Below are 27,430 nucleotides of genomic sequence, written 5' to 3'. Positions count from 1 at the left end.
TGGTGTGTGTGATAAACAACTGGTTTAGTCCCTAAGTCATGTCCGACTCTTGCTACCCCATGGACTGTAGCTGGCCAGACTCCTCTATCCACAGGATTTCCCAGGCAAGAATACTGGAGTGTGTTGCCATTTCCTTCTCCAGGGGATCTTCCTGGCCCAGGGATTGAATGTGGGTCTCCTGCATTGCAGGCAGATTCTTTACTGACTGAGTTATGAAGGAAGCATTCTTTGTGGTTTATGTGATACACTATCCCCAGTGGAGTTGTGGAACTTTGGGGCAGACACAGGAAACTCAAGATTTGCCCGAGGGGACCTAGGTAGTTAACAGTTTTATAGTTATCCCTCTTCTCCCAATCCCCTCCCTAAGGAAGAAGAGTAGCCTCCAATATCACTAAATCATTTATAGGACAGGCTTTGAAACTGAGCTGTCTGGTGTTGATTTCCAAACTTACCGCTTACTAGCCATGTGTCCATGGGAACCTACCTAATCTCTACTTATATATCTCTCTCTATATAAATATATATATATATTTATACTTAGATGTTCATTTAGTTGTATGATAAGTATTATGATGGTCTAAGATTTATGTCTTTAGGAGACAGATCTCTTTAGGAGTAAGGTCTGACACATTTTAAGTGATACCGATCATCATTGAGAAATAAACCATCACTTACTTTTAGATCTTCTTTTTGCCTGAAAAACACACACACATACACATTTTTTTTTCTTGACTCTGATCAGCACAGTCCTAGCCTTCACTTTCCATTACTTACTCAATCTTATCTAAGAAGCACTATTATTGTTATCTTTTGGTGTAATCATGCATCAGCCAATAAAACTGAGAATCTTGGTATGTAACTCATCCGGTCTGAAAACAAACCAACACAACTCTTGGTTGGTTGATATGACAATAGCATATCTGTCCATCTTGACAATCGGTCATGATTTTGTGAAGTTGAAATAAAAGGAATAAAAGCAGGATATTAGTAAGAATGAACACATGAAAAGAACTGCATTTCCTTCACAAGAATTCTTCTGTACTTACTTTATATTCTGGCAGCTCTCCATCTGTTTCACATTGAAATACTAAGGAGACAAATTTAATGCTGGGTTTTATAAGAAAGCACTCTTTCAAGTACAGTAGAACTGGAGTTTCTCAGTGAACCCCCTAAGTTCTTTGTCTCTTTTATCTTCTGTCCTGCATATTTGGTCATTGGCTATTTTAAACCAGCTTCATTCTCTGAAAGACTAATTCCAACTCCCTTATAGGAAGAGATGTCAATTTGCCTCTGTGTTAGGTGATGAATATTTAAACATAAAAAGACAAGTCATTGACTTGACCAATGTGCTATTAGATATGTGAGCCAAGGACATATAAACAGAATTGTGGTAATATAGAAGGACCACTTAAATCTTCAAGGACAATAGCAAAATTTCTAAAAATAAGCAAGATAGAACTACATTCCGTTAAAACGCAAAGCTGGAATGCCTTCATTAATTGCTTTTGTCTGCTTTATTATCCTAAAAATGTATCTGGCTAAAACTTGTCTTTGCCTCTTTTTGTTTTGTCTAGGAGGAAGTACCAATGTTCTTTGTATGCTTCTCCAATCCTTCTACACTGGTTGCTCAGTTGGTAAAGAATCTGCCTGCAATGTAGGAGACCCAAGTTCAATCCCTGGGTGGGGAAGATCCTCTGGAGAAGAAAATGCAACCCATTCCAGTATTTTTGCCTGGAAAATCCCATGGACAGAGGAGCCTGGTGGGCTACAGTCTGTGGGATCTCAAAGAGTCAGACACAACTTTGCAGCTAAATCACCAATCCTTCTATCCACATCTGATTCTTTGCCAGTGTTCTGAATCTTCTTCCCTCTTATTTTCTCTGGGATATTCATCCATTGGTCAATATTTCCAGCTCATCTATTTCTCTAACATATTGCTATTAATTAACCTTACTTTTTTCAGTTTATGAACTCTGACAGGTCTCTCCCACATAAAAAAATTAAAATGAAATGTTTCTTTATTCTTCCTTCAACCTATCATCCTCTTGCTTATTACTTTCACAACTAAGTCCCTTTAAGGCCAATGTTTAAAAAGTAACTAGCTGCAGGACTCATAGAAATAATAATCAAGGAACTCACAAGTTGTAGAGCAAAAAGCAACTATGAGAAAAAAAAAATGTTCTACCACTTGAAACTCTTCAATAGCTCTACAATGCCCAAAGAATGAAAGCAAAATTGGCTGCCATTGCCCACAGACCACTGCGGGGTTTTTGTTTCTGGTATTTATTTACTTATTTAGCTACACCGGCCCTTAGTTGTAGTATGTGGGATCTCCTATCTTCACTGAGGCATGTGGAATCTAGTTCTCTGACCAGGGATCAACCCTGCATTGGGAGTGCCAGGGAAGTCCTGCCTACAGACCACTGTTAATCTAACATCTTTGAATTAAATTACAGCTTCCCCATCAATCCCAAATGTCTCATAGGATTTCTTGAATTTGTTGGTATTTTGCGGCAAGGACTTTTTCTCTTTTTCACTAGCTCTGCCGGGCAACTTCAACATTCAGGATGGCTGTTTCCTTTTTCAATATTCCAGTCTCTAAGCAGATGTTTCCTCTTCAGAGAGGAGCTCTGTGACCACACAGCCCAACCCCTCCCATCTGCCCAAATCACTCCTGTTTATCTCCTTCAGAGCACTTCTCCTGATCTTAAATTGCTCATTTATTCATTAATTTGATGTTAATTTGTTAATTTTCTCCACCACTATAATGAATGCTCTGTGGGGACAGACTCCTTGTTTGACTGGTAGCATCTAATAAAGAATTCATTGTTGAATAAAGGAGAAAGAATATACCATCTTTAGAAAGAGAGTTTTTTCAGTGGAGGGAATAAAATGATCAAAGAAATAATAGGAAAACATACCCAAGAGGTTATACAGAGCCAAACATTTTTTTGCAGGTCAGCATCAGAGTTACTCTGGCAGGCAGTTATTTGCTATGACATCCTGAAGTCTTCCCCTCCTTCCATTTCTGCATATCATGTCTCTCGTTGTTAACCCTGAGTACAGGTCAATCAGCTTGCTTATAGAGCATTTCCTTGAAGACTTCCTCACATGCCTTTAGTTTACACTCTGGATCCCCAGATGATGGCCTAATAGTATACAACTAACACAGGGTCAGATGATCTCTGATATGTTGGTGAAGTTAAATACTAAACAACATCTCAAATGAGAATTTCAAAGAGCTGCCACTCTTTTGACATTAATGCTACCTAAACAAAGCATTTTTATGTAAAAGCTGCTCAAATGACTCCTTGTTTATTTTTGTTGATTTTTAAAACCATGACTTCTGTTATTAATATATAAACTAGAAAGCAAACAAACAGGGAAGCAACATTTATAAACAATAAATAAACAAAAGATGGTGGTGGTTTAGTCGCTAAGTCGTGTCTGATTCTTGCTGACCCCATGGACTGTAGCTCACCAGGCTCCTCTGCCCACGGGATTCTCCAGGCAAGAATACTAGAATGGGTTGCCATTTCCTTCTCCAGAGGATCTTCTTGACTCAGGGATTGAATGTGGGTCTCCTGCATCGCAGGCAACTTCTTTATCAACTGAGCTAGGAGGAAAGCTCTAGTGATTTACATATAGACCAGTCCAAATGTTAGATTTATGAGACCAGAATTATTGTTTTCTCATCAATGAATAAAATGAGTTTTTAGAAGGTTAAGTAACTGGGCCAAGATCGTATGTCTTAAGTACAACAGCCAGAAGAACTGAGGTGGCTAAGGATGGCTTCCCTGACTGCTCAGGCCGTAAAGAATCTGCCTGCAATGTAGGAGACCTGGTGAGATCCCTGGGTCGGGAAGATCCCCGGGAGGAGGAAATGGCAACCACACCAGTATTGTTGCCTGAAGAATTCTATGGACCGAGAAGCCTGGCAAGTGACAGTCCATGAGATTACAAAGGGTTGCACAGGATTGAGGGACCAACACTTTCACTTTCAAAGCTGGAAACAGAAGAATTTTTTAACTTTTAATTTTTATCCCCAGATGGGCTTCCTTTGTGGCTCAGTTGGTAAAGAATCCACCTACAATGTGGGAGACCTGGATTCGATCCCTGGATTGGGAAGACCCCCTGGAGAAGGGAAAGGTTAACCACTCCAGTATTCTGGCCTGGAGAATTCCATGGACTGTACAGTCCAAGGGGTCACAAAGAGTTGGACACAACTGAGTGACTTTCACTAATATATATATACACTCTAGAATGTTTGGAAATACAAAAGGGAAATAATAATAAAAAATCACATCTCTACATTGCTGAGATCAGTACATTGACAGTACATTGACACCTTAGTATATTTTCTGCCATAATTTTTTTCTGTACACATACATCTTTTCTGTCTGAAACTTGAGATAACCATTTTTTCAAGGAGTCCTGGATTCCTTTAGTGAGGAATGAAAGCAAAGAAAAAAAAATTGGCACATACTCATTGACAGTAATCTATTTTAATGTACAGAGCTAAAAAAATACATATTTTAAAAATACATACATGAGTTTACAATCATATAAATTTAACACTACAGGATTGTTTATTAATTTTTTATTTTTATAATTGCATATACTTTTTAAGTAAGCATTTTATTTTATATTACTAAAATTTTGTTTCTTATGATTGTAAAATTAGAAAACATTGATATGCCAAAAGGAAAATATAAACCTTTAAAGTATTCCATGGAATATTGCTTTTAAAGCAAAAGAGTAGGAGAATAATTAAACTCAATAGATATTTTTTATATTCTTTGTGTATTCATTTTGGGTTTAGAAGTAGTATAATACAGTAATAAAGCAGATTTTAAAAATTAAAGCAACAAATCCATGCTTACTCAGCTACCTGACCTGATGACATTTCTACTTGTGCACATTCAGGGTCATGTTGCTTATACACCCAGTAATTTAGGGCTCACTTTGCTCTTTTGTGGTGATATTTAACTTCCTGTGATGATGTTTACTACCCTGAAATGAGGTGAATCTGTGTCACATTTTATTGAACCTCCATAGGAATTATGTTTTTACCATTTGAGACAGTCACCTGTGGTCTTTTCTATAAGGAACTTTCCAGAAGTCTTGGCTTCTTCAGGTAGTAATAATAATAATTATATCTAACATTATTGACACACGTGGTTTTCTCATTTAATTCTCTTCACATTGATGAAGTGTTACTGTCTATGTATTAAAAATGAGGAAACTGTTGCACAGAGAGGTTAATTAACTCACCAATGTCATACAGCGAATTATCTTTTGCTATCACAGTAGTTTCTTATTACAAATGAATAATTTACTCCAGTGTGGAATTGTATCTTTTTTCACTCTTGCTTTTTATTCTCTTTAAAGTAAGACAGTCTGGGCTTGCATTTGGTTTATCACCCATTAGTTGTATATGTTTATTATCCCGAACACTTTGTTGCTGATAATTATTTCATATTTGCTTTACACAGGAAATGTCTCAAAGTATTAACAATATTTGCCCAGGTGGCTCAGTGGTAAAGAATCTGCCTACAATGAAGGAGACATGGATGATGTGGATTCCATCCCTGGGTCAGGAGGAACCCCTGGAGGAGGAAATGGCAACTCCCTGCAGTGTTATTGCCTGAGAAATCCCATGGACAGAAGAGCCTGGCTTTGCTACAGTTCATGAGGGTCACAAAGAGCCAGACACGACTGAGCAACTGAGCACACACATGCATATTAGTAACGATTTACTGTAATTAATAAAATCACCTGGAGATTATTTACATTTCTTTGCTGTACTTTCTACCTTGAATTCATCCATTTGCCTCAATTACACAATAAAGTCACTAGAAATTCATTCTTTTGTAACGTTACCAATATAAAATATGGCTAGGTTCATTTGTTTCCATTTGTATTCAACTAGTGGCAATATTCTATATCTAAATTATTTTTATAAAGCTCAACATTCAAGAAATGAAGATTGTGGCATTCAGTCCTATCACTTCATGGCAAATAGATGGGGGAAAAGTGGAAACAGTGGCATATTTTATATTCTTGGGCTTCAAAATCACTGTGGACAGTGACTGCAGCCACAAAATTAAAAGACGCTTACTCCTTGAAAGAAAAGCTATGACAAACCTAGACAGGGTGTTAAAAAGCAGAGACATTACTTCGCTGACAAAGATCCATATAGTCAAAGCTATGGATTTTTCAGTAGTCATGTACGGATGTGAGAGTTGGACCACAAAGCAGGCTGAGGGCCAAAAAATTGATGCTTTTGAATTATGGTGATGCAGAAGACTCTTGAAAGTCCCATGAACTGCAAGGGGATCAAACCAGTCAATCTTAAAGGAAATCAACCTTAAATATTCTTTGGAAGGACTGATTTTGAAGCTGAAACTGCAATACTTTGGCCACCTGATGTGAAGAGCTGACTCATTGGAAAAGACCCTGATGCTGGGAAAGATTAAGAGCAGGAGGAGAAGGGGATGACAGAGGATGAGATGGTTGGATGTTGTCCTCTACTCAACGGACATGAGTTTGAGCAAACTCCATGAGACAGTGAAGGACAGGGAAGCCTGGCATGCTGCAGTCCATGGGTTGCAAAGAGTCGGACATGATTTAGCAATCCAACACAACAACAACAAAAATATTTAGCAATATACTACTGTATCTCTGATTATAGCCCACCTTTCTGTATTCTCTGTAAGGCTAGGGATGGACTCCTATAAACTGTTTTCAAACTCTTGTCCTCTGGATACTGATTACTTTCTGCCAGTAGAAAACACTCATACGAGATTGAACAATGGGAAAGAAGAAAAATTATCTTCTTCCTACTTCTGGTTTCTTTTGACAGCCTTCTAATAGCCAAAGACATACCAGCTCCAGCATTTCTGAACGACCAACAAGAGCCCAACCACTGCCTGCTGAAGGTTTAAGCACCTGCAGTATCAACATCAGTCACATGGCCTCTCTGAGAGGTCTGAACACCGGGTGTGCAACTGCCCTTCTTCTGCACACCTGGGTTATGACCACTATCCCGTCCCTTTTATTCATGGGTTCCTGGGTTGTTGAGGGAAGCCTGCCTTCAGATCCCTTACCATGGAGCCTCTCCACAGGGCCACTCACATGGCAGCTGGCTTCATTAGAGTAACACAGGGAGAGTGTGAGTGCCTGAAAAGGAGAAGTCACAGCCTTTTACAACCCAATATTGGAAATTCCGTGTCCTCATTATTGCCCTATTCTATGCCTAAGAGGGAAAACATGAAGTCCAGCTCATAGAAAGGGGAAAGCCAACATGCATGGTTGTGTGTGAAGAGCAAGAGATGGGGAGTCATTTTAGAAACTGTCTACTACTAAGGAGATAGTTTTTTTTTTTTTTTAATGCAAAGTACTAACACTGATATTTAAAAAAATAAGGTGCTTCAGTCCTATATACCTATTGCAGAAGTAAATTCATAATTAAAAATCTCACAAAGAAAACTGTAGTACTAGGTGTTTTTGAGTTCTTTCAAATATTTGAGGAAGACATACTATGAATGCTACACAAAGTGGTATTTCTACTCATTTTAGGAGATCAGCACTATGATACTAAAGCAGACAGGGCATTACAAAGAAAAGAGAAATGCATATCAATGTTCTTCAAGGACATAGATAAAAATCTTGAGCAAAGTATTAACAAATTACTCTTACAGAAAAAGTAATATTTTAAAATGTCTTATATACAGATAATATTTTTTGTATTTGGTATAGATTTGTATCAAACTCTTCATTATGGATTTATTTTCCTGATGACATGGAAGCTATTTCAAATAAATATCCAAAGCTATCAAAATAAATAAATAAATAAAATAAAATGTCTTGTCTTCAGCAGAGGGAATAAAGTCAAATGTGATGTTATGGTGTGATGGTGACCAGGGTCTTTTGAATCATCCCAACCTAGCCAATTCAGGATATTTAGAGAAAATACTGCAGGAAAATGTGCTTTTCTTGGAAAACCATTCTGAGTAGAATGTTCACCAAAAAATTACCAAATCTTCAAAAAGGTGACCTCATGAAAATACTAATTGGGTTTTCTCTTTTTTGACCACATATACTTTCTAATTGTTTTTTCTAAAAACATACATTTTCTAACTTGTATTCTTAAAAAACTTTTTAAGACAATTTTTAAAGGTTATGCTCCATTTACAGCTACAGCAAAATATTGGCTATATTCCCCATGTTGCACAGTACAGCCTTCTAGCCTATCTTACACCCAACAGTTTGTACCTCCTGCTTCCCACTCTTATATCGCTCCCACCCCTGTAATCACCAGTATGTCCTCTATACCTGTGTCTGCTTCTTTTGGTTGTATTCATTAGTTTGTTGTAGATTTTAGATTCCACATATAAGTGATATCATACAGCATTTGCCTTTCTTTCCATTTTAAAATATGTAAATTTACTTAAAATAAGCAGCCAAATGAAAGTCTTGTCAAGAGGAGGTGGGGTAGAGAATATTTGTGTTCATTTTGTTTCTTTTTAGAGGAGCTACTACTGATGCTGTCTCTCCAGATAAATTAGAAGCTCAGATTGCACCAAGCAGTTGCAAAATGTAGAGATGAAGGAGGATATGCACAACAGAGGTTGCAATAAACAACTATGATTAAATTATCAATGATGAATAAGTCAAAAGAAAAGGCAAAAGGCAAAGTAGGATGTCAGAGCTGAGCAAGAAATCATCAACTTCAAAAGCTGGTAAGAAGGCAAGTGCATGAACACAGGAGACCTCACAGGCTGTGGGACAGTGCGGGGGTCTCTCAAAGACCTTTGACAAAATAAGCAGGCTTGGCATAGACTGAATGGAATGACACAGTGCCAGTCTTGTGGGGAATTACACACGAGAGCACTTTGTGCTGTGTTTTTTGTTGTGCATTTTTATCCCACCTGACAGAAATTTCTGTTGACGATTTCCCCTTTTCTTCAGCAGAGAGCGAAGGCATCATGATGGGCAGTTGATAAAAATGTGGGGCTGAATTTATAGTCATTCACTGACTGTCTAGTACCCTAATGCTGATGGAGCACAATTAAGAGTCTCTAGTTGGAATAAAAATGTGTTCTTTAAAAAAAGAAAAGAAGAAAATTATTATATAAAGTATTGTATGCCATTATGGAATTCATCTATTGAATACAAAAACTGATCAACTTTGTAGATTAATCAATGAGATAAACTGAATTTTAAAAAAGCATATTTTATCTTACTTTATGTAGCAACCATATTAGACAAAATCCAACAATTATTTTCTGGTCCCAAAGTCACCAAGGAAACTTGAGTCAGAAGAAAATACACACATTTGGTGAAAACGAGCTGTAAAATACAGACCTAATATCAAACAGTTAAATGATTGACCTAATATCAAATAGTTAAAATCTGAACACTGGAAAAAACAATAGTCTCCATTCTCCTCAAATTTTCTGTCCCTAAAATTATACTGGAGATCCTAGACAGTGCAATAAGACAAGAAAGAGACATAAAAGACATACATATTTTTAAGGAATAATTAAAACTCTTATTCACAGATGACAGGATTACCTACAAAGTAAATCATAAATCAGTTAGTCTAAAGCTATTACAACTAATAAGTAAATTAAGCAAGGTCTTGGGATATAATAAGATCAATATATAAAAGCAAGTGTGCTTCTATATTCCTGATATCAACAATTAGAAAGTGAAAATTACAAAAAGAAAACACTGAAATTTGCAATGGCCTTAAATATGAAATAATCAGGTGTAAGCTTAAGAAAGTATAAATGATAATCATATAGGAATTACACATCTGTACCTCGTTCTTGTCAAATTCATCAGTCAGGTCAGTCGCTCAGTCAGTTCCGACTCTGTGACCCCATGGACTGCAACGCACCAGGCTTCCCTGTCCCTCACCAGCTCTATTCATGGGCATTCACTTATTTGGCAGTGATTTTGCTTGTTTTATGTTATAGCATCACATGTAATAATACACTGATTCAGTTAAGCACAAATGTTTAGTACACTGAGCTCTGAGTAACACTGGACCATCTTTATTAGATAAATTTTTCTGTTGCAGCACCCTTTGAGGCAGGCAGAGGATAATGGCAAACACCAGTAACGAAACTGAGAGGGCGGGTAACAGGCAGGATGGCCAGGGGTCTCCAAACGGAGGAAATAGGCTGCAAGTGCCAGACATTTTTCTCTCTCTTAAGCGGCAGGAGGAAACAAACTAGAGATATTTTTTTCCTTCTCTACAAATTTAAAAGGAGTTTTCTCTTAAAATGCTCTGTTGCCATGACACCTGGTTTCACCTGAAGCTAACTATTCTCAAACCTTGAGTTAACCAATACAGTTTTCTTATGGAAATGTTTGTCTTAAGCTATGTTAATGTACCCCAGACTCTGTCTTCAATCCAAATGGCTCAGAACCTACCTGACAAACCAGTATGTTATACTCAGGTATTGTTCTCCTAATCTACGTAAATGAAACTATTTGTATGGTAACCTGCCCTTCTACAAGATTCAAGTCAATCATTTTATGGCCTGGGATGAATCATCTGGTGCCAGGATTATCACAAAATGCAATTTATGGATGAGGGGCCTGGTACCATTCTGAATTTTAAAACATTCCTTTCTTTTCATTAACAGACAAGTAGTGACCATGTAACATCCAGCTGAAGACTAGCAGGGGGTACTCTTTCTGCCCCCTTCTGATGCCTATGTCAGAAGCTTCTTCTATCTCCTTTACACTTTAATAAAACTTTATTACACAAAAGCTCTGAGTGATCCAGCCTCGTCTCTGGCCCTGGACTGAATTCATCTCCTCCGGAGGCCAAGAATCCTGGCATCTTGTCATTCAGCAACAACCTTTCAAAAGTATTCCACAAAGACTTCTGAAATGCGTTTTTCAAATTATTGAATTCATAATGTTTCAGGAAGTCTCCATTAGGGGCACACACACAATTTTTAAAAATCAATTTATTTCAAGTAAAACATCTTCAAACTTACCTATTTCATTCCTCAATAATTAATTTTCCCAGAATTATTTTAGAATACATATTACTATATTGAGGTTTGGTATGTGGATATGGATATATGTATGGTGTGTGTGTTTACACATATATACATATACAAGCATATGTCACACATATATGTGTATATTTATATACATATGTACATACATATATATTTTGTTTACTTGTGTTTCTCCTGTTACTGATCAGCCATGCATATTTGGAATTATTTACTTATACTGACTCCTTGCCAATCTCAAGGACCCAGATTAACCAAATGTATATGTTGCTTTTGTCTGGTTAAAGTAAGTTCTCCTTACCCTCTCATCAAAATTCAAGAGATCCAGATATCTTTATTATATAATGACTTATATTTCATTTTCCTGGACTAAGGAGATGAGTTGTGCACTAAGAAATGTATTTTGCAATGGTGAACAGTTGATATTGAACTGGGACAAAAAATACTTAGAGAAACAACTTAATTCATGCTAGAGATAAATAATATCTATCTATTCTGAGGAACAAAAGTGAGTGAATTACTCTGAGACTAACCTATAAAAATCATTCCTTGACAACAACAACAGTTATGTACATGTGGATTTAGGAAGACTGTGGTAGATAAAACATGTGTTCCTAACAGGAATCCTTTGGGTTATTGTCCTTTTTTCCTGAAATTCTGGGGCTTACCTTTTACTATATTGATCAGATTTTTACTACAGGTTTTCATGTAGCCAATTAATATACTGATCAGCTGCTCTATAACCAACTTTAGTAAAAAGAAAAGAAAGTGTTCCATGGAATGCACCCTCTATGTGGTTATGGATCACTCGAACTCCAGAATTCTGAAGTCGAGTAACATACATGAGTCCATCATCTCTTAAGACATCATATTGACAAGTGATGACATAGGTCAGGGGTAAACCACACAACTTGCTGTCATCAGCTAGCAATGGTGAAGCTTTCACATCTAGAATCCCTGGATAGTTTTTAGCCAGCTCTGAACTACCATGAGTTGGAGTCTTATAAACGTGGCCTTTCTTAAACTTCTCAGGGAGCAAAGAACTCCAATTAACAAATTTGAACAGATGGCTTGATTCCAGAGGAATGTGTTGGTTGGAAAGCATCGCTTTCTTAAGTGATCTATCTGTAGTAAAATATTCACTCCAGAATCTGACCATGAGTGATTTCGACAGAACTGGATAATGTGCATTTTCTTGATATGACGGTAAATCGAAATCAAAATTCTGAAGGGCAGGATATATTAAAGATTGGACCTTGAGCTTGATCTTGACATCTGGATCTTCTAAGAGCTGAAAAAAATTATAATATATTGTTTTAATAAGTCTTTTTAATGAAAAAATTAACCACAATGTTAAAATAATGCATTATTAAGGTTCTTAAAAATACAATTCAATAACGCATTTTGATAAAAAATAAAAATGTTAATATCAAGTAAATTTTAGTATTCAGTTCAGCTCAGTCACTCAGTCACGTCTGACTCTTTGCAACCCCATGAGCCCCAGCACGCCAGGCCTCTCTGTATATTAGATGTTCATAAATTTAACATGTTTTAATTTTCAAAGAAAAATTAATTCGTATCCTCCTCATAGACTGTACAAGAGAATCATTATTTTTTTAAAGAGGATCTTTTACTAAACGTAATTTCATACTTATGGAACCTGGATTTATAATCTGAGGTTCTATTAGTTTATAATCACATACTTGATCTTCTCTTTTCTATTACTGAGCTTCCCTTGTGGCTCAGATGGTAAGGAATCCACCTGCAATCCCGGAGACCTGGATTCAAACCCTGGAAAAGGAAAATCCCCTGGAGAAGGGAATGGCTATCACTTCAGTATTCTTGCCTGGAAAATTCCATGGACAGAGGAGCCTGGCAGGCTACAGTCCATGGGGTCACAAAGAGTCAGACACGACTGAGTGATTAACATATTTTTCTATTATTAGAGTTACTTTAAATATCTAAATATGTTAGAAAGCATTGAGACGGGAAGGAGATAGCTTGAGGTTTAAAGAGATGCTTGATTCTGGATAAGTTTAAATTATACAGAACTATTAAGTTTTTAATATTTGAACTTATTTGATATTTTAACTTACTACTCAAATTTAATATTTAAACTTAATAGTTCAAATAATATTTGAATTTTTATGCTTTTCTAAATATAGTCCCCATCTTCTTCTGGAAACAGTAGAATTCTATAGTTTTCTTCAAAGCTAATTTTCCTGCAATGTGCTTCTGTTACTGAAACAAACTGATCATTTTATCAGTCATAAAATATGTATGTAGTTTACTGCATAGTTACATTTGGTAAGTTAAAATTTTCAGAACCAACTTTATCTTGTATATGCTTGACGCACCGACATACTCAGGAAGAATCAAACTGATTAGCACACCAAAAAAATAGTATCGCTTGCTTATCATTCAGAGCACTGGCCATGATTTCAGGTACAGTTGGGTACAGGTAGTGTGTATCCAATTTTCAAGAGAAAACTTTTAAGAATTACCTATTAAGTATGATGTTTCTTCTAAGTGATTTTGTATACATACTTTTTCAAATTAAGGAAATTCTTTTCTATTCACTGTTTACTAATTTTTTCATATTTATAGATGCTGGATATTATCTTTAAACAATTTACTTTTATTAAGATAATCATTATTTTCTTCTTTAAATTATTAATTTGGAGAATTCTATTAAAGGTATTTTATTGTTAAACCTATCACAATCTAGAATGAACTCAAAATAGTTCAGGATTTTGCATCTGTGTTCATAAATGTAGATGTTTATCATTTTCCTTCTCAAATTGACCTTGTCAGGTTACAAATCAAGATACGTCAGCTTCCCAAAATGCAACTTTTGCAAACTTTCGGAATTTGCTTTTAGAAGTAGATATTTCTATTAAAAATACTTGTTAGAGTTTGTGTTTAAAACTATTTGATCCTGGAGTGTGTGCGTGCAAAAATATTAAAATGACCATTCAGTTTATTTTGTGATAATAATATAATCCTTGTTTCATATTTCCCCTAGAGTCAGTTCTTTTTATGGTGAATATTTCTATTTCATGTAAATTTGAATGCATTGCAGTAAAGGTGTTCAAAGTATACTACTGTATTTTTAATATCTGTAAGATATATAGCTATAGTCTCCTTTTCTTCCTTATATCAGGTTATTAAGATTCTCATCATTTTTTCTTGGTCTATCTCACCCAGACTAATCAACTGTATTGCTTTTTCAAGAAACCATTTCTGTTGACTTTGCTGATCTTACTGTGTTTATTTTTAATTTCATTTTATGCTCTCATCTATCTCTTATCCCTTTTTATTTTGTCTTTGTTTCTATTTTTAAGCTTTCTTTTCTCGTTTTAATTTCATGAAATGGATACTGACCTGTCAATTTTGGCAATTTTTTTATATTTACTTAAGGCTGTATATTTTCCTCTGGATGATGATATATATGTATTTCACACAGGATAATGTATATCTATCATAATGCAGGTCAAATATTTTCACATTTTCATTATGATTTCTTCTTTCACACTTGGATTAATCAGGAACGAGCATCTTACTTTCAAAACATAACAGTTTTCTCTTGATATTTTATTAGTAGTTCAAAGCATTGTGCTAACTGTGGACAGAGATATAATCAAAATAATTTGATTTCTCAAATTTTATTGTGCATACTTGGAATCACTTGGAATTCTTGTTACCTATGCATAGTGTTATTCAGGACGTCTGTGGTAAGACCAATGATTCTCTATCTCCAATAAGTGCCCAGATGCTGCTGATAATGCCAGTCCACATACTATGCTATGAATGCTAAGTCACTTCAGTCGTGTCCGACTCTGTGCGACCCCATAGACGGCAGCCCACCAGGCTCCCCCGTCCCTGGGATTCTCCAGGCAAGAACACTGTAGTGGGTTGCCATTTCCTTCTCCAATGTGCGAAGGTGAAAAGTGAAAGTGAAGTTGCTCAGTCGTGTCTGACTCTTAGCGACCCCATGGACCGCAGCCTACCAGACTCCTCCGTCCATGGGATTTTCCAGGCAAGAGTACTGGAGTGGGGTGCCATTGCATTCTCCGATGCTATGAATAGCAGGGGTCTATTTGATTTCAGTTCTTAGAATTGTTTGAGACTTGGTTTATAACCCTGCATATGTGCCTGATTAAGAAAAATATTTTGTGTGTTTCAAAGAAATGTACATTCTGCTGTTTATTATTTTATGTTCACTGTTTAAATTTATCAACCATGCTGTTCTATTACTGAAAGAGATTAGTAAAATTCTTCCAAGTTTGCTATTAACTTGTTTATTTTCCTTTATTTCCTATCAGATTTGCTCTGTGTTTTCAGACTGTTATTAATGCATGTAAATGGATGTGTGTTTTTTTTTTTTTCATCTTCCAATAAAGGGAATTATAGTTAGGAATGTTGCATGTTAATTCTAGGAATAGTTCTTTTCCTCTAAGATTATTTAATATGATTCTAAAATAAGTATACTGATTAGTATTTGCTTGACGTATCTTTTACTGTCTTTTTTTCTTTCATCTATCTATATCTATGTTTTAAAGCATCCTATTCATGCAACTTCTGTTGGAATTTATAATTTTATTGTTTCTATTTTTTGTATTCTACCAGAATTTTTAGTACATCTACATCAGAACATTTATTAATATTTTTGGTTTAAATTTATAATTTATGTATTATTGTGCATTCTATTTATCTCATCTATTCTATTATTTTTTTTCCTTTTGTATTCTTTGAAATATTTTTTATTATTCAATTTTCCTGTGATATCATTTTATTGGTACATTTTTATAAAAGTTTTTTATATGTATGCTAAGGATAAACATAAAATTCATTACTTTATCAATGTCTAATACTAATTATATCTTTATTACCTTCTTACAGAATAGAAAGTTATTGGAATATTTTGATATTCTAATTAGCCCTTCTATGCCTGGGTTATTGTTATTTTGCATAATAATTTATTTCTATTTTTACATCACAGGACACAATTATTATTGTTTTATAGAGTCATGTTCATTTTCATTTTAGTTTGTGAATATATTTACTTTTTTTCCTTCTTTTTATTTTTTCCTACCTTCTTGATCCTCCCTCTGTGGTTAATTTTCTTCTGCCTGAAACAATCCTCTTTAAAATCCAGAGGGAGAGTATGTTGGGTTGTGAATTTTCTGGAATTTTAATTCTAAAAAACGTCATCATTTTGTCCTCAGATTAGAAGGATATATTCATATTAGTCTTTTTGCCATATATTTAATGACTTTTCATTATTTTGTATTTTCTATCTTTTAATCTCTCTGTTCAATATTACAAACAATTTTCTAATCTCTCTTCCAATTTTCTATGTTGTTGTATTGCAGTCAATATACTAACACTTCTACATAGTTAAACCTAGAATGAACCCTAATATAAACTATGGACTTTGGAGGATTATAATGTGTAAATGCAAGTTCATTAACTGTAACAAGTGTACCACTCTGGGTGGGGTTGTTGATAATGAAGGAGTCTATGAATGTGTGGCAGAGGGTAGACTGTAAATTTCTCATCTTCTTCTCAATTTTTATATGAATCAAAATTGCTCAAAAAATATAAAATCTTAAAACAACTACATTGAAAGCCTAATTTTTATGGGTAATGTTTTTATTTATTGAAATTTTATTCATTTTTCAAATATATTAGTTTTTATAGCTTCTTTCATGAGCATATTTCCAAATTTTAAAATATACTTTCATTTATTTTAAGCAGATTCTACTAAAACATTTTTCTAACAATAACAATATCTGAATCTGGGTGATATATTTTTCCTGTTAACTTGTTTTTATTTTCCTCTTTGTATATGTGCTTACCTTCAACTCTGTTGATTACTGAAAAAAAAAATCAGTTTAAGAATAAATTGGAACCTAGGATCATGTTGACTTCTTTCAGTGATGACCTATTTCTTTCTGGCAAGCATATATACACATATTAAAGTATATTATAATATACAATATTCTGAACATATGTCATGAATACACTTGGATTACATACAATATTCTGATTTCTTAATTATGCTAATTGTTACCCTTTATTGATTTTCTCTCATTAAAAATGCCAATGGACTATATAGGAAATTGTTTCAGCATTTTATATATAAAGAAGTATCAAAGTATGAAATCATTCTTCTCAACGTTTCCTAAATAAGTAAAATAAAATTAGTGACAGATTATATTTATAACCTTGATGTATGAGTCAAAAGTTAGTAAATGAAACGTAAAGAAAACACAGTAAGTGAAAATGCTGAGCCTCTTACCTGCTGTGCTACTGCTGCAGCTAAATTCCCTCCAGCGCTGTCTCCAGAGACACCGATTCTTCCAGGATCTACACCATAGCTCTCAAGAATTTGGGGGTCTAAAAACCATTTTAATGCAGTGTACACATCTTCAAATTGAACTGGAAAATGGTACTTCGGGGCTAGTCTATAGCTGTAGATAGGAAAACAATGCTCTCTTAATCATTGATTTTCTTATCATTTAAAAATTTTTATTTAATTTTTACTTTATATTGGCTTATATTTGATTAACATTGTTGTGTTAGTTTTAAGTGTACAGCAAAGTGATTCCATTACACATATACATACTATTTCCATTCTTTTTCAGATTCCCTTCCCATATAGTTTATAGCAGAATATTGAGCAGACTTCCCTGTGCTATAACCATTGATTTTCCTGGACTCTTGACCCAAAATCAAAAGTAAAATTTTGCTTCTACCAACATATTTTTTGGGAACATGCTTTTCCTAATCATAAAATTTGACTGGGAATCTCTAAATATTGCCATTTCTATAGTCAAAATGTAAAGTCCAATTGTTAAATTTGGTTCAGTCTTGGGGAAAAACTTACTAGGTGCTACCTTTCCTAGAAAAAAATATTTGCAGAGTGTTTATTTTTGGTAAATGTTTTAATTTTTAAAAAAAAATATATCATTATTATTACTTGTTTCTCTAGAATTACTGTTATTTTATCAAAATATATAAATTTAATATGATAATTATTCCATTAGTCAATTAACTGAATTTTCTTTAGTTTATGTTTAAGAAGGTTCTCACAGAGAGTGTGTTCTATAGAAAATTTAAACCCTTTTTGTACTCTTTCTAAAGTGTATATTAGAATGGACTTTGAGATAGGTTTTGTCTTACTTTCATGGTAAATATGGGTAATATCAATGGATTACTAACTTCTAGGCACCTTTCTAAGAACTGTTACATGTATTATAACATGTAGTCCCCATGTCAATGATGAGATACGCAAATCACTAATACTTAGAGTTCAGTATCCTTTAAAATATCACACAGACCAGATCTGCAGAGCTGACATTCAACCCCAATCCTCTGGCTCCAAAATTTCCTTAATTATAGGGAAAGATCCAGAGGTAGTAGTTAAATCCATGTGATACTGTTGGCTAACTTCACTTGAACAACATCTTGCCTTTCTGGGCTCTCTTCCTTCTTCAAATATGGTGTATGCCTTTTCTCTCCTCTACTGGACTGGACAGCTTCTGACATTAGGCTTGTCTGTCCATAGTCAATGTCATCAGAGGCACAGATTAATTTTTTCTGTAATAAGACACTCTATATAGTTGAGTGTATACTGATATGTCAGGCACATGGCCTAAAATAAAATAACACAGCTCTTACTTGGTTGATATGACAACTGCATCAAGTCTGTCTGCTGTCCATCTTGACAGAAGGTCATAGGTATAATAATCTGAAATAAAAGAAAAAATACTGGACCACTATAAGAATTGAAAAATGATACTGTCAAGAATAAAGTTCACTGTGATGACTTTATATTTCCTCCCTTTATCTTAAAATATTACCTAAAGAAAAAAGTCTAATACTTAGCTTCCTGTTGATCAGTTTACATATTCACATGTCAGTAGAATGTGAATCGTTAAGTCTGGTGATCCTTTCACCTGCCCCTGATCAGTTTTCCTTTTCATTTGCCAAAGTTTTCAGCAGGGCCCAGTGGCATGTCTTACCCTTGCCAACCATACTCTCAGCACACTGGACCTTGGACCTTGAACACCATCTTCCTACTTTCAATCCACAGTCCTGTCCATATGCTGACATACATGAAAAAAGGTACTAAATGTCTTCTTTCAACATAAAAACTAAACTGTTTTTCTGGAGTACAACTTGATCTGGGAAAGGATAGAAATGTTCTTCAAGGAAATAAAAGAAAATGCAATCCATTATTTAGTCCTATACTGTTAATCAGGAGATGATTTCAAGAAAGCTGACTATATCTTAACATTTAATTAAGTAATTGGAAAGTTTTTTCACATCTATATTGGGCCATTAGGAACTTGGAAAATAATCATTTGAGTCTTGAGGTATAAATAAGACATTTCCAGCAATATGTTAATGAGTTCAAAAGACAAAAAGGGTTTTTATTTGCTAAGGTGCTTAGTCTTCATTCTGCAAAATTTGTAGGTTCTGTCAGAGAGTGGTAGGATCAGAAACTGTCTTAATTTTTGTAACAAACATGTGTTAAATTCTTAAGGTTAATAAAATTTTATTCAGACAGATTTCAAAAACTTAATTCATGCTGCTTTCATGAAAAGAATTTCAGAAGCAGGAACATGATATTTAATTTGTACCTCCTAGTATGAGAATCATCATTTACATTATATGAAATGAATCTACCAGTGCATCACCCTTACCATTACTACCCAAACTCCAACCACCACCATGAATATAAAACAAGCCTCTTCTTAATGATTTTATTTTCCGTTGGGGCACGTATACACGGACAGGAATATCGTTGAATGTGGTATCTCTCACAGTTATGTTTTCGTCTGATGTTGGTGGAAAACCTTGAAAACTTGAAAAGAATGTCATCGATTTCATGAAATGGTTTAGCCCCAATATTTCAGCAAACTGGGCCTGAAATGAAATAAAAGTACACATATACTCTAACTGTAAAAAATGTTTTGAGTAAAGAGGTGTACATAAATATTCAATATGACCCCCAAAATCTTAGTTATATAGTCAGAAGAATTAATGATTATACCACCAGAAGATATACAAACCCAGGTGCTTTATTACTGTTTGAAGAATAACCTAAGTGACATTAATCCTCACTTATACATTCACCCAATAGATACTAATATGGAGTATATAATTCTCTAGTCAATGCCCAGTAGAATTAGGCAAACTATTCATCCTCAAAAAAAAAAAAAAAAGAAAAAAAATCACAGTCAAATGAAAGACTTAAGTTATAAAAGGACATTGTAATATAAATATGGGAAAAATTATTTGGAATAACTGTCAAGGTGAGGAAAAGGGTTTTTTTTTTTTCATTTATTTTTATTAGTTGGAGGCTAATTACTTTACAATATTGTAGTGGGTTTTGTCATACATTGACATGAATCAGCCATTGGTTTACAAGTATTCCCCATCCTGATCCCCCCCCCCCCAACCTCCCTCTCTACCCGATCCCTCTGGGTCTTCCCAGTGCACCAGGCCCGAGCACTTGTCTCATGCATCCAGCCTGGGCTGGTGATCTGTTTCGCTATAGTTAATATACATGTTTCGATGCTGTTCTTTCGAAACATCCCACCCTCGCCTTCTCCCACAGAGTCCAAAAGTCTGTTCTGTACATCTGTGTCTCTTTTTCTGTTTTGCATACAGGGTTATCATTACCATCTTTCTAAATTCCATATATATGCGTTAGTATACTGTAATGGTCTTTATCTTTCTGGCTTACTTCACTCTGTATAGTGGGCTCCAGTTTCATCCATCTCATTAGAACTGATTCAAATGAATTCTTTTTAATGGCTGAGTAATATTCCATGGTGTATATGTACCACAGCTTCCTTATCCATTCGTCTGCTGATGGGCATCTAGGTTGCTTCCACGTCCTGGCTATTATAAACAGTGCTGTGATGAACATTGGGGTGCACGTGTCTCTATCAGATCTGGTTTCCTTGGTGTGTAGGCCCAGAAGTGGAATTGCTGGGTCATATGGCAGTTCTATTTCCAGTTTTTTAAGAAATCTCCACACTGTTCTCCATAGGAAAAGGTTTTTAACTTCCACTTTAACTAAGACTTAAAAGGAAAATAGAGTTTGGATGATTAACTGAAGAGATAACCTTTCAGTCAGATTAAGTAAGCTTAGTCTAGAGAAAAACCAAATGTGGTGATAGAGAAATACAGGTTGTTAGCTAATCCTATACTTTCAGACTCCAAGAGGTTGAATGAAAGGAAAGAGTCCTTAAGAAGAATTTAATAAAGTATACAACACATACATATTAAAAACCAAACAAAACCCAAAGGCTATGAAAGACATATTGATAAATTAAGTTTTGTTATATTTAAACAGTAATATTTTAGAAATCTAGTAAAGTGGTTGAAAAGTCAAAGCACAATGTAAATAATAAACTTGCAATTATGAAAATGATAGTCTTTAGAATATATAACAAACTGATTACAGTAAGAAATAGACTAACAAGTCAATAGACAAAAGACTCCAAAATTTTTTTCATGAAAGGTCTACAATGACTGCAGCTCTAAGGAACAAAAGTACTCAATTTTCAAATATATAATTCAAAAGGAATGGCAAATACAACAAAATGGTGGAATAAGCACTGTTTTAACCTTCTTTCATTTCTCCTAATTTTATTAAAATGATGGTAAAATAAAAATCTTAATACAGTTATGCTAAGAAAGCAAAATACAATTGGCCCTCCATATCCTAGGGTTGTGATCTCTGGTGGGTTGAATCTAGGCTTCTCAGGTGGCACTTTGGTAAGGAACCCACCTGCTAATGCAGGAGACGAAGGAGAGGCCAGTTTGATCCCTGGGTTGGGAAGATCCCCTGGAGGAGGGCATGGCAACCCACTCCAGTATTTTTGCCTGGAGAATCCCATGGACGGAGGATCCGGGCAGTCTACAGTCCGTAGTGTTGCACAGAGTCGGACATAACAAGCGACTTAGCAGGCACACATGGGTTGAATCCACAGATACAAAATCCACTGATAGGAGACCGGCTGTATTAATTGGTCTGTGCCATTTAATACAAGGGACTGCAGCATTGATATTGGTTTCTGAGGGGGTTTTTGCAACCAATTGCCTGCCACCTTGATAACAAGACTGTATTATAATATATACTTCTGAAAAAAGGCACAGTATTAGGAATCATAATAACAAAAAGCCTAGTTCTCCAAGACAGAGCAATACTAAAATGTGTATGCAATAACAGAGCTTAATAATGCAGGAATTGAGAACTGAAAAATTGAAAGGAGAAACAAAAAAAAATCCAAATTGTTAGTTGGAAATTGACATTCTTATCTCATTTGTTGATAGAAAAAGTAAATAGGGAAATAGTAAGCATATAGAAAATTTGGAAAAACCATCAACTCAACAGAATTAATGTATTGAGGACATTCTACCCAATGAAAACAGAATACACATTCTTTTCAACTGCATAAAGAAATTTCACAAAGATGTACCACATCACAAATTTGGGGGAAAAAAATATCTCAACAAGCCAAAAAAATTAAGATCATACAAAGTAGTTGTCAACCCACAGCATAAGTAAAATAAAAACTGGAAACATAATAGTGTATGAGAAATCCCTACACATTCAGAAATTAAACAACATATTCCTAAATAACTCATTGGCCAAGAAAAGATACCTCTAGACAAATTGAAAAAATATTTTTAAGCAATTGAAATGAAATTATAGCATATCAAAATTTGTAGAGTGCAGAAAAAACATTGACTGAAGGAAAATTCTTAGCTTTAAATGCATTATTAGAGGAGAAGAAAGGTCTAAAGGAACTGATCTAAGCTTCCTCCACTACAAATTTAGAGTTAGACTAGCATATTAAACTCAAAGTATGAAGGAAAGAATAAAAGGGAAAAAACCTAGAAATCAATAAAATCAAAATAGACAAAGAAAATTAAAGATTTATTCCTTGAAAAAAAATCCCATAAAATTGATCAGCCTCCAGTCAGAATAATCAGAAAAAAAAAGAGAAGTTGCAGTTTACCAATATCAGAAATAAATGAAAGGACACAATTTTAAATGGTCAGACCCATAGACACAGTAGGCAGCAGTCAGCGTGTGCTCAGATCGACTGGACTGGCCACCCAGGGGGGTGCAGTGTAGGGAAAAATGGGACCAGGACTTGGATAACTGTTAGACATGTGGAAAGAAATTGAAGATGACACAAATAGACAGATATACGATGCTTATGAATTAGAAGAATTGATATTATTACTGTTAAAATGACCATACTCCCCAAGGCAATCTACAGAGTCAAAGCAATCTGTCAAAATACCAATGACATGTTTCATAGAACTAGAATAAAGAACTCTAAAATTGTATGGAAATACAAAAGACTCTGAATAACCCAAACAATTCTGATAAAAAAGAACAATGCTGGAGGCATCATGCTCTCTGATTTCAAACTATACTACCAAGCTATATTGATCAAATAAGGACTATACTGGAAAAAAAACAAACTCAGACATCAGAGGATTAGAATTGTGATACTGGAAAAAAACAGATCCAGACATCAATGGATTAGAATATCAAGACCAGAAATAAACTCACACTTATAAGGACAATTAATCTATGACAAAGGGCAAGAATATACAATGGAGGAAAAGACAGCCTCTTCAATAAATGGTGTTGGGAAAACTGGACAGCTACATGCTAAGAATCAAACAGGACTACTTTCTCACATCATTTAAAAAATACACTCAAAATATATTAAAGACATAAACGTAAGACCTGAATCAATAAAACTCTTTAAAAAATAGGCAGTATGCCCCCTGAGATCAGTCTCTGAAATATTTTTTTTGGAAATGTCTCTTCAGACAAGGGAAACAAAAACAAAAATAAACAAATGGGACCACATCAAGTTAAAAAGCTTTTGCACAGTGAAGGAAACTATCAACAAAATGAAAAGTCTGTCTACTGAATGGGAAATGATGTTCTATAAATGATATAACTGATAAGGGTTTAGTATCTAAGATATACAGATTATTAAAAACTAATGTGATCTTATGTTTGTCATAAGCAATCGGTCTCACTTTCAATTATATGTATCGAAAGTGAAGTTGCTAAAAGTATAGATCTTGTTGACCTGATGAGTAACTTTATAGAAAGATGAGAAAAGACTTAATAAATCAAAAGCATTACATTAATGTTATTATTCTTCATTGTAACACATAAAGACATACATATTTTTGTAATTTGTGTATGTTATTCATGTATCCACTATTACCTGTATTATTTGTTGCTGCGGTTTACTTGCTAAGTCGTGCTTGACTTTTTGTGACCCCGTGGACTGTAGTCTGCCAGGCTCCTCTGTCCACGGGATTTCCCAGGCAAGAATAGTGGAGTAGGTTGATATTTCCTCCTCCAGGGGATCTTCCCAACCCAGGGACAAAACCTGCATCTCCAGCACTGGCAGGCAGATTCTTTACCGCTGAGCAACCAGAGAAGCCCAAACATACCTAGCTCAACACTGTGTGTGTGTGATCGGTCGTGTCTGACTTTTGCAACCCCTGAACTGTAGCTCACTAGGCTCCTCTGTCCATGGGATTTTCCAGGCAAGAATACTGAAGTGGTTTTCATTTCCTACTTCAGGGGATCTTCCCAACCCATGGATCGAACCCCTGTCTTTTGCATCTCCTCCATCGGCAGGTAGATTCTTTACCATTGTGCCACCTGGGAAGCTCACATATACTACATATCATGAGTAATAAATGTTTTTAAAGGAGAAGTTTTATGATTAAATATTTTTGTGCATTTTTCTCCCTACCTTTTGAACAAGGGTTCTTGAGTTTTCATTTTGCACCAGGCTCAAAAAATTATATAGCCAGCTCTACTTGATAAACACAAACTGGGGCTAGACTACTATTTTGCTTCCCTAATGGGGTACACGTGCCAGCCATTATCGTGAATACTAGTGCAGATATAGACCCTGAAACAAAGCTGGTAGTTGCAAAGAGGAAGACATTTGTTATTTCCTTAACCTTTTTGGAGCTCTCCCAGACTTGTCTCACGATACTAGCAGTAGGAATCAGCTTAAAGGACTATCTGTGGGAAACACAGTTTCTGCTTCCTGAGCTTCTTAGGCAGAATCTAAGAGAGACCCAAAATAAAATGGTACTAGCATACAATTTATCATTTATTTGATTAAAAAAATCAAGAAAAATTGCAATATATTTTTGTTAAGAACTGAGAGAATATGGATATTCTCATGCCTTGCTGGTTGGAGTGGAAAATATTACAGAATGACTTTGCAATAATTAGCAAAATTCCAATTGGCTCAGCAATCCCATTTCATGGATTTATCATAGACAAAATGCAACCTCTGAAAGTTTTTCATGTATTACTATTTTATTGCTTGTAATACCAAAATACTGAAAATAACAAAACCTCAATAAGGCTGAATAAGTGAACTATATTTTATACACTTACTGAATCCTTTGTATTATGTAAAAGAATGAGAGGACTTTTTACATGAAGATGTGGAAAGATCTATAAGATATATGATTAAATGAGAAATGCAAAAAACCCAACAGAATACTTGTTATGCTGTTTCTTATGGAAGAATGGAAAAGAGACAAAAATATGTTTTTATTGTTGTATTCATTATTATTAGCATCATGTGCAAAAAGCAACCCCAGGATGAATCACTATAGCTAATAAAACTGATGTTCTCCAAAGGCCTGGGAGAAAAGAATGGAAAGAGACAAGAATGAGAGCAGGAATTCTCAGTGTCCACTTTTTTCATATTGTTTTGATTTTTGAAATATATGGGTACATTACTATTCAAAAATAAAATTTATTTAAAATTGTTTTTAAAAAATTGGAGTGGACTACATAAAACAGTAGTGAGCTTTCCATTCCTGGAAATATGCTTATTGAGATTAAAGGTTTCTACTGGTCAGAACTCTAGCAGTTTCCAATCTGTCACCAAACAATCTTTGCTGATTCCTTTTATATATATATAGAGGGACAGAGAGAGAAAGACAGAGAGACAGACAGAGGGAGGAGGCTAACTTTGCAGTGAGGAGGTTAGAGGAGTAAACTGGGTCAGTTTCCAAATAAGTAGTCATAACAAATCCAGTGGTGATAACTGATTGCCTCTAACTAAACCTCTCATTCTTGACTATAAGGAACTTGGACACTTGGGAAACTTAGGGATATTGTGAGGGACAGAAAAGCCTGGCGTGCTGTAGTTCATGGGGTCACAAAGAGTCAGACAGGACTGGGCAACTGACCACCAACAACAGACCTCTCATGTTTTTCATTAGGCATTTACAGTCAGCTTTTCTATACCATGAGAACCTACTTGCATGTCTAAAGCACATATTGTGTTCCAAAACCATTACTAGTGTTTAAATGTCATAGGTAACTACAGAGTAGTTCAAGCTTATGACTTCTGAATTTTGTATGAAATTCTGAAAGCTATACAGAGTGAAGTAAGCCAGAAAGAAAAACACCAACACAGTATACTAATGCATATATATGGAATTTAGAAAGATGGTAACGATAACCCTGTATGCGAGACAGCAAGAGAGACACAGATGTATAGAACAGTCTTTTGGACTCTGTGGGAGAGGGTGAGGGTGGGATGATTTGGGAGAATGACATTGAAACATGTATATTATCATATGTGAAATGAATCACCAGGCCAGGTTTGATGCATGATACAGGATGCTTGGGGCTGGTGCACTGGGATGACCCAGAGGGATGGGATGGGGAGAGAGGTGGGAAGGAGGTTCAGAATGGGGAACACATGTACACCCATGGTGGATTCATGTCAATGTATGGCAAAACCAATACAATATTGTAAAGAAAATAAATAAATAAAACTAAAAAAAAGGGGGGGGGAATTCTGAAAGCATGCAAGAGTAGAAAAAACCAAGATTGTCACACACACATATGCACACACACACATTTTTACTGCTAGCAGAATACATCACTTTAGAAACACAACCTGAATGCCTCCTTGGTCATCTTGCTACAGCCTGCTTTGAGACCACTCAGCAGCATAGCAGTCAGGAGAATTTGACAACAGGAAGCCAAGGTTATGAAGAACTTGCCAAAACGAAATGAAACAAAACTAAAATCTTAGAAAACTTGACTTTCTTGATTAAAATATATTTTCACTTACCAAATATGATGAAGTTTTTATAAAGGTATTTAGCAGCATTATTTTCCATGGTTCTTCAACATTATCTGGAAGAGGTTCATAAATATAACCTGCTAAGAGGACTCCCAATATCAGAAAGCCAAAAGATTTTTTCCCCATGCTGTGACTGTTCTGTTTCTTAAGCAAGACAGTATTAGGCCTCTTTCAATACCT

The 27,430-nt window shown here is 35.1% G+C and overlaps 1 protein-coding gene across 1 annotated transcript; it reads right to left on the bottom strand.

The window, feature by feature from the left end:
- Nucleotides 1–10,973: 10,973 nt before the first annotated feature.
- On the bottom strand, nucleotides 10,974–27,430 carry LOC122676102 (arylacetamide deacetylase). Its single transcript, XM_043875434.1, has 5 exons — nucleotides 27,239–27,430; nucleotides 19,760–19,982; nucleotides 18,732–18,801; nucleotides 17,350–17,521; nucleotides 10,974–12,336 (listed from the first exon to the last, which is right to left on the bottom strand). Exons 1-5 carry the CDS (start codon nucleotides 27,374–27,376, stop codon nucleotides 11,740–11,742), a joined length of 1,200 nt encoding a protein of 399 aa, XP_043731369.1. The 5' UTR covers nucleotides 27,377–27,430; the 3' UTR covers nucleotides 10,974–11,739.

This window comes from Cervus elaphus, chromosome 19, assembly GCF_910594005.1.
Source record: "Cervus elaphus chromosome 19, mCerEla1.1, whole genome shotgun sequence".
Classification (NCBI taxonomy): Eukaryota; Metazoa; Chordata; class Mammalia; order Artiodactyla; family Cervidae; genus Cervus; species Cervus elaphus.
The sequence above is the reverse complement of the archived record's forward strand: the minus strand, read 5'-3'. Positions and strand labels throughout refer to the sequence as shown.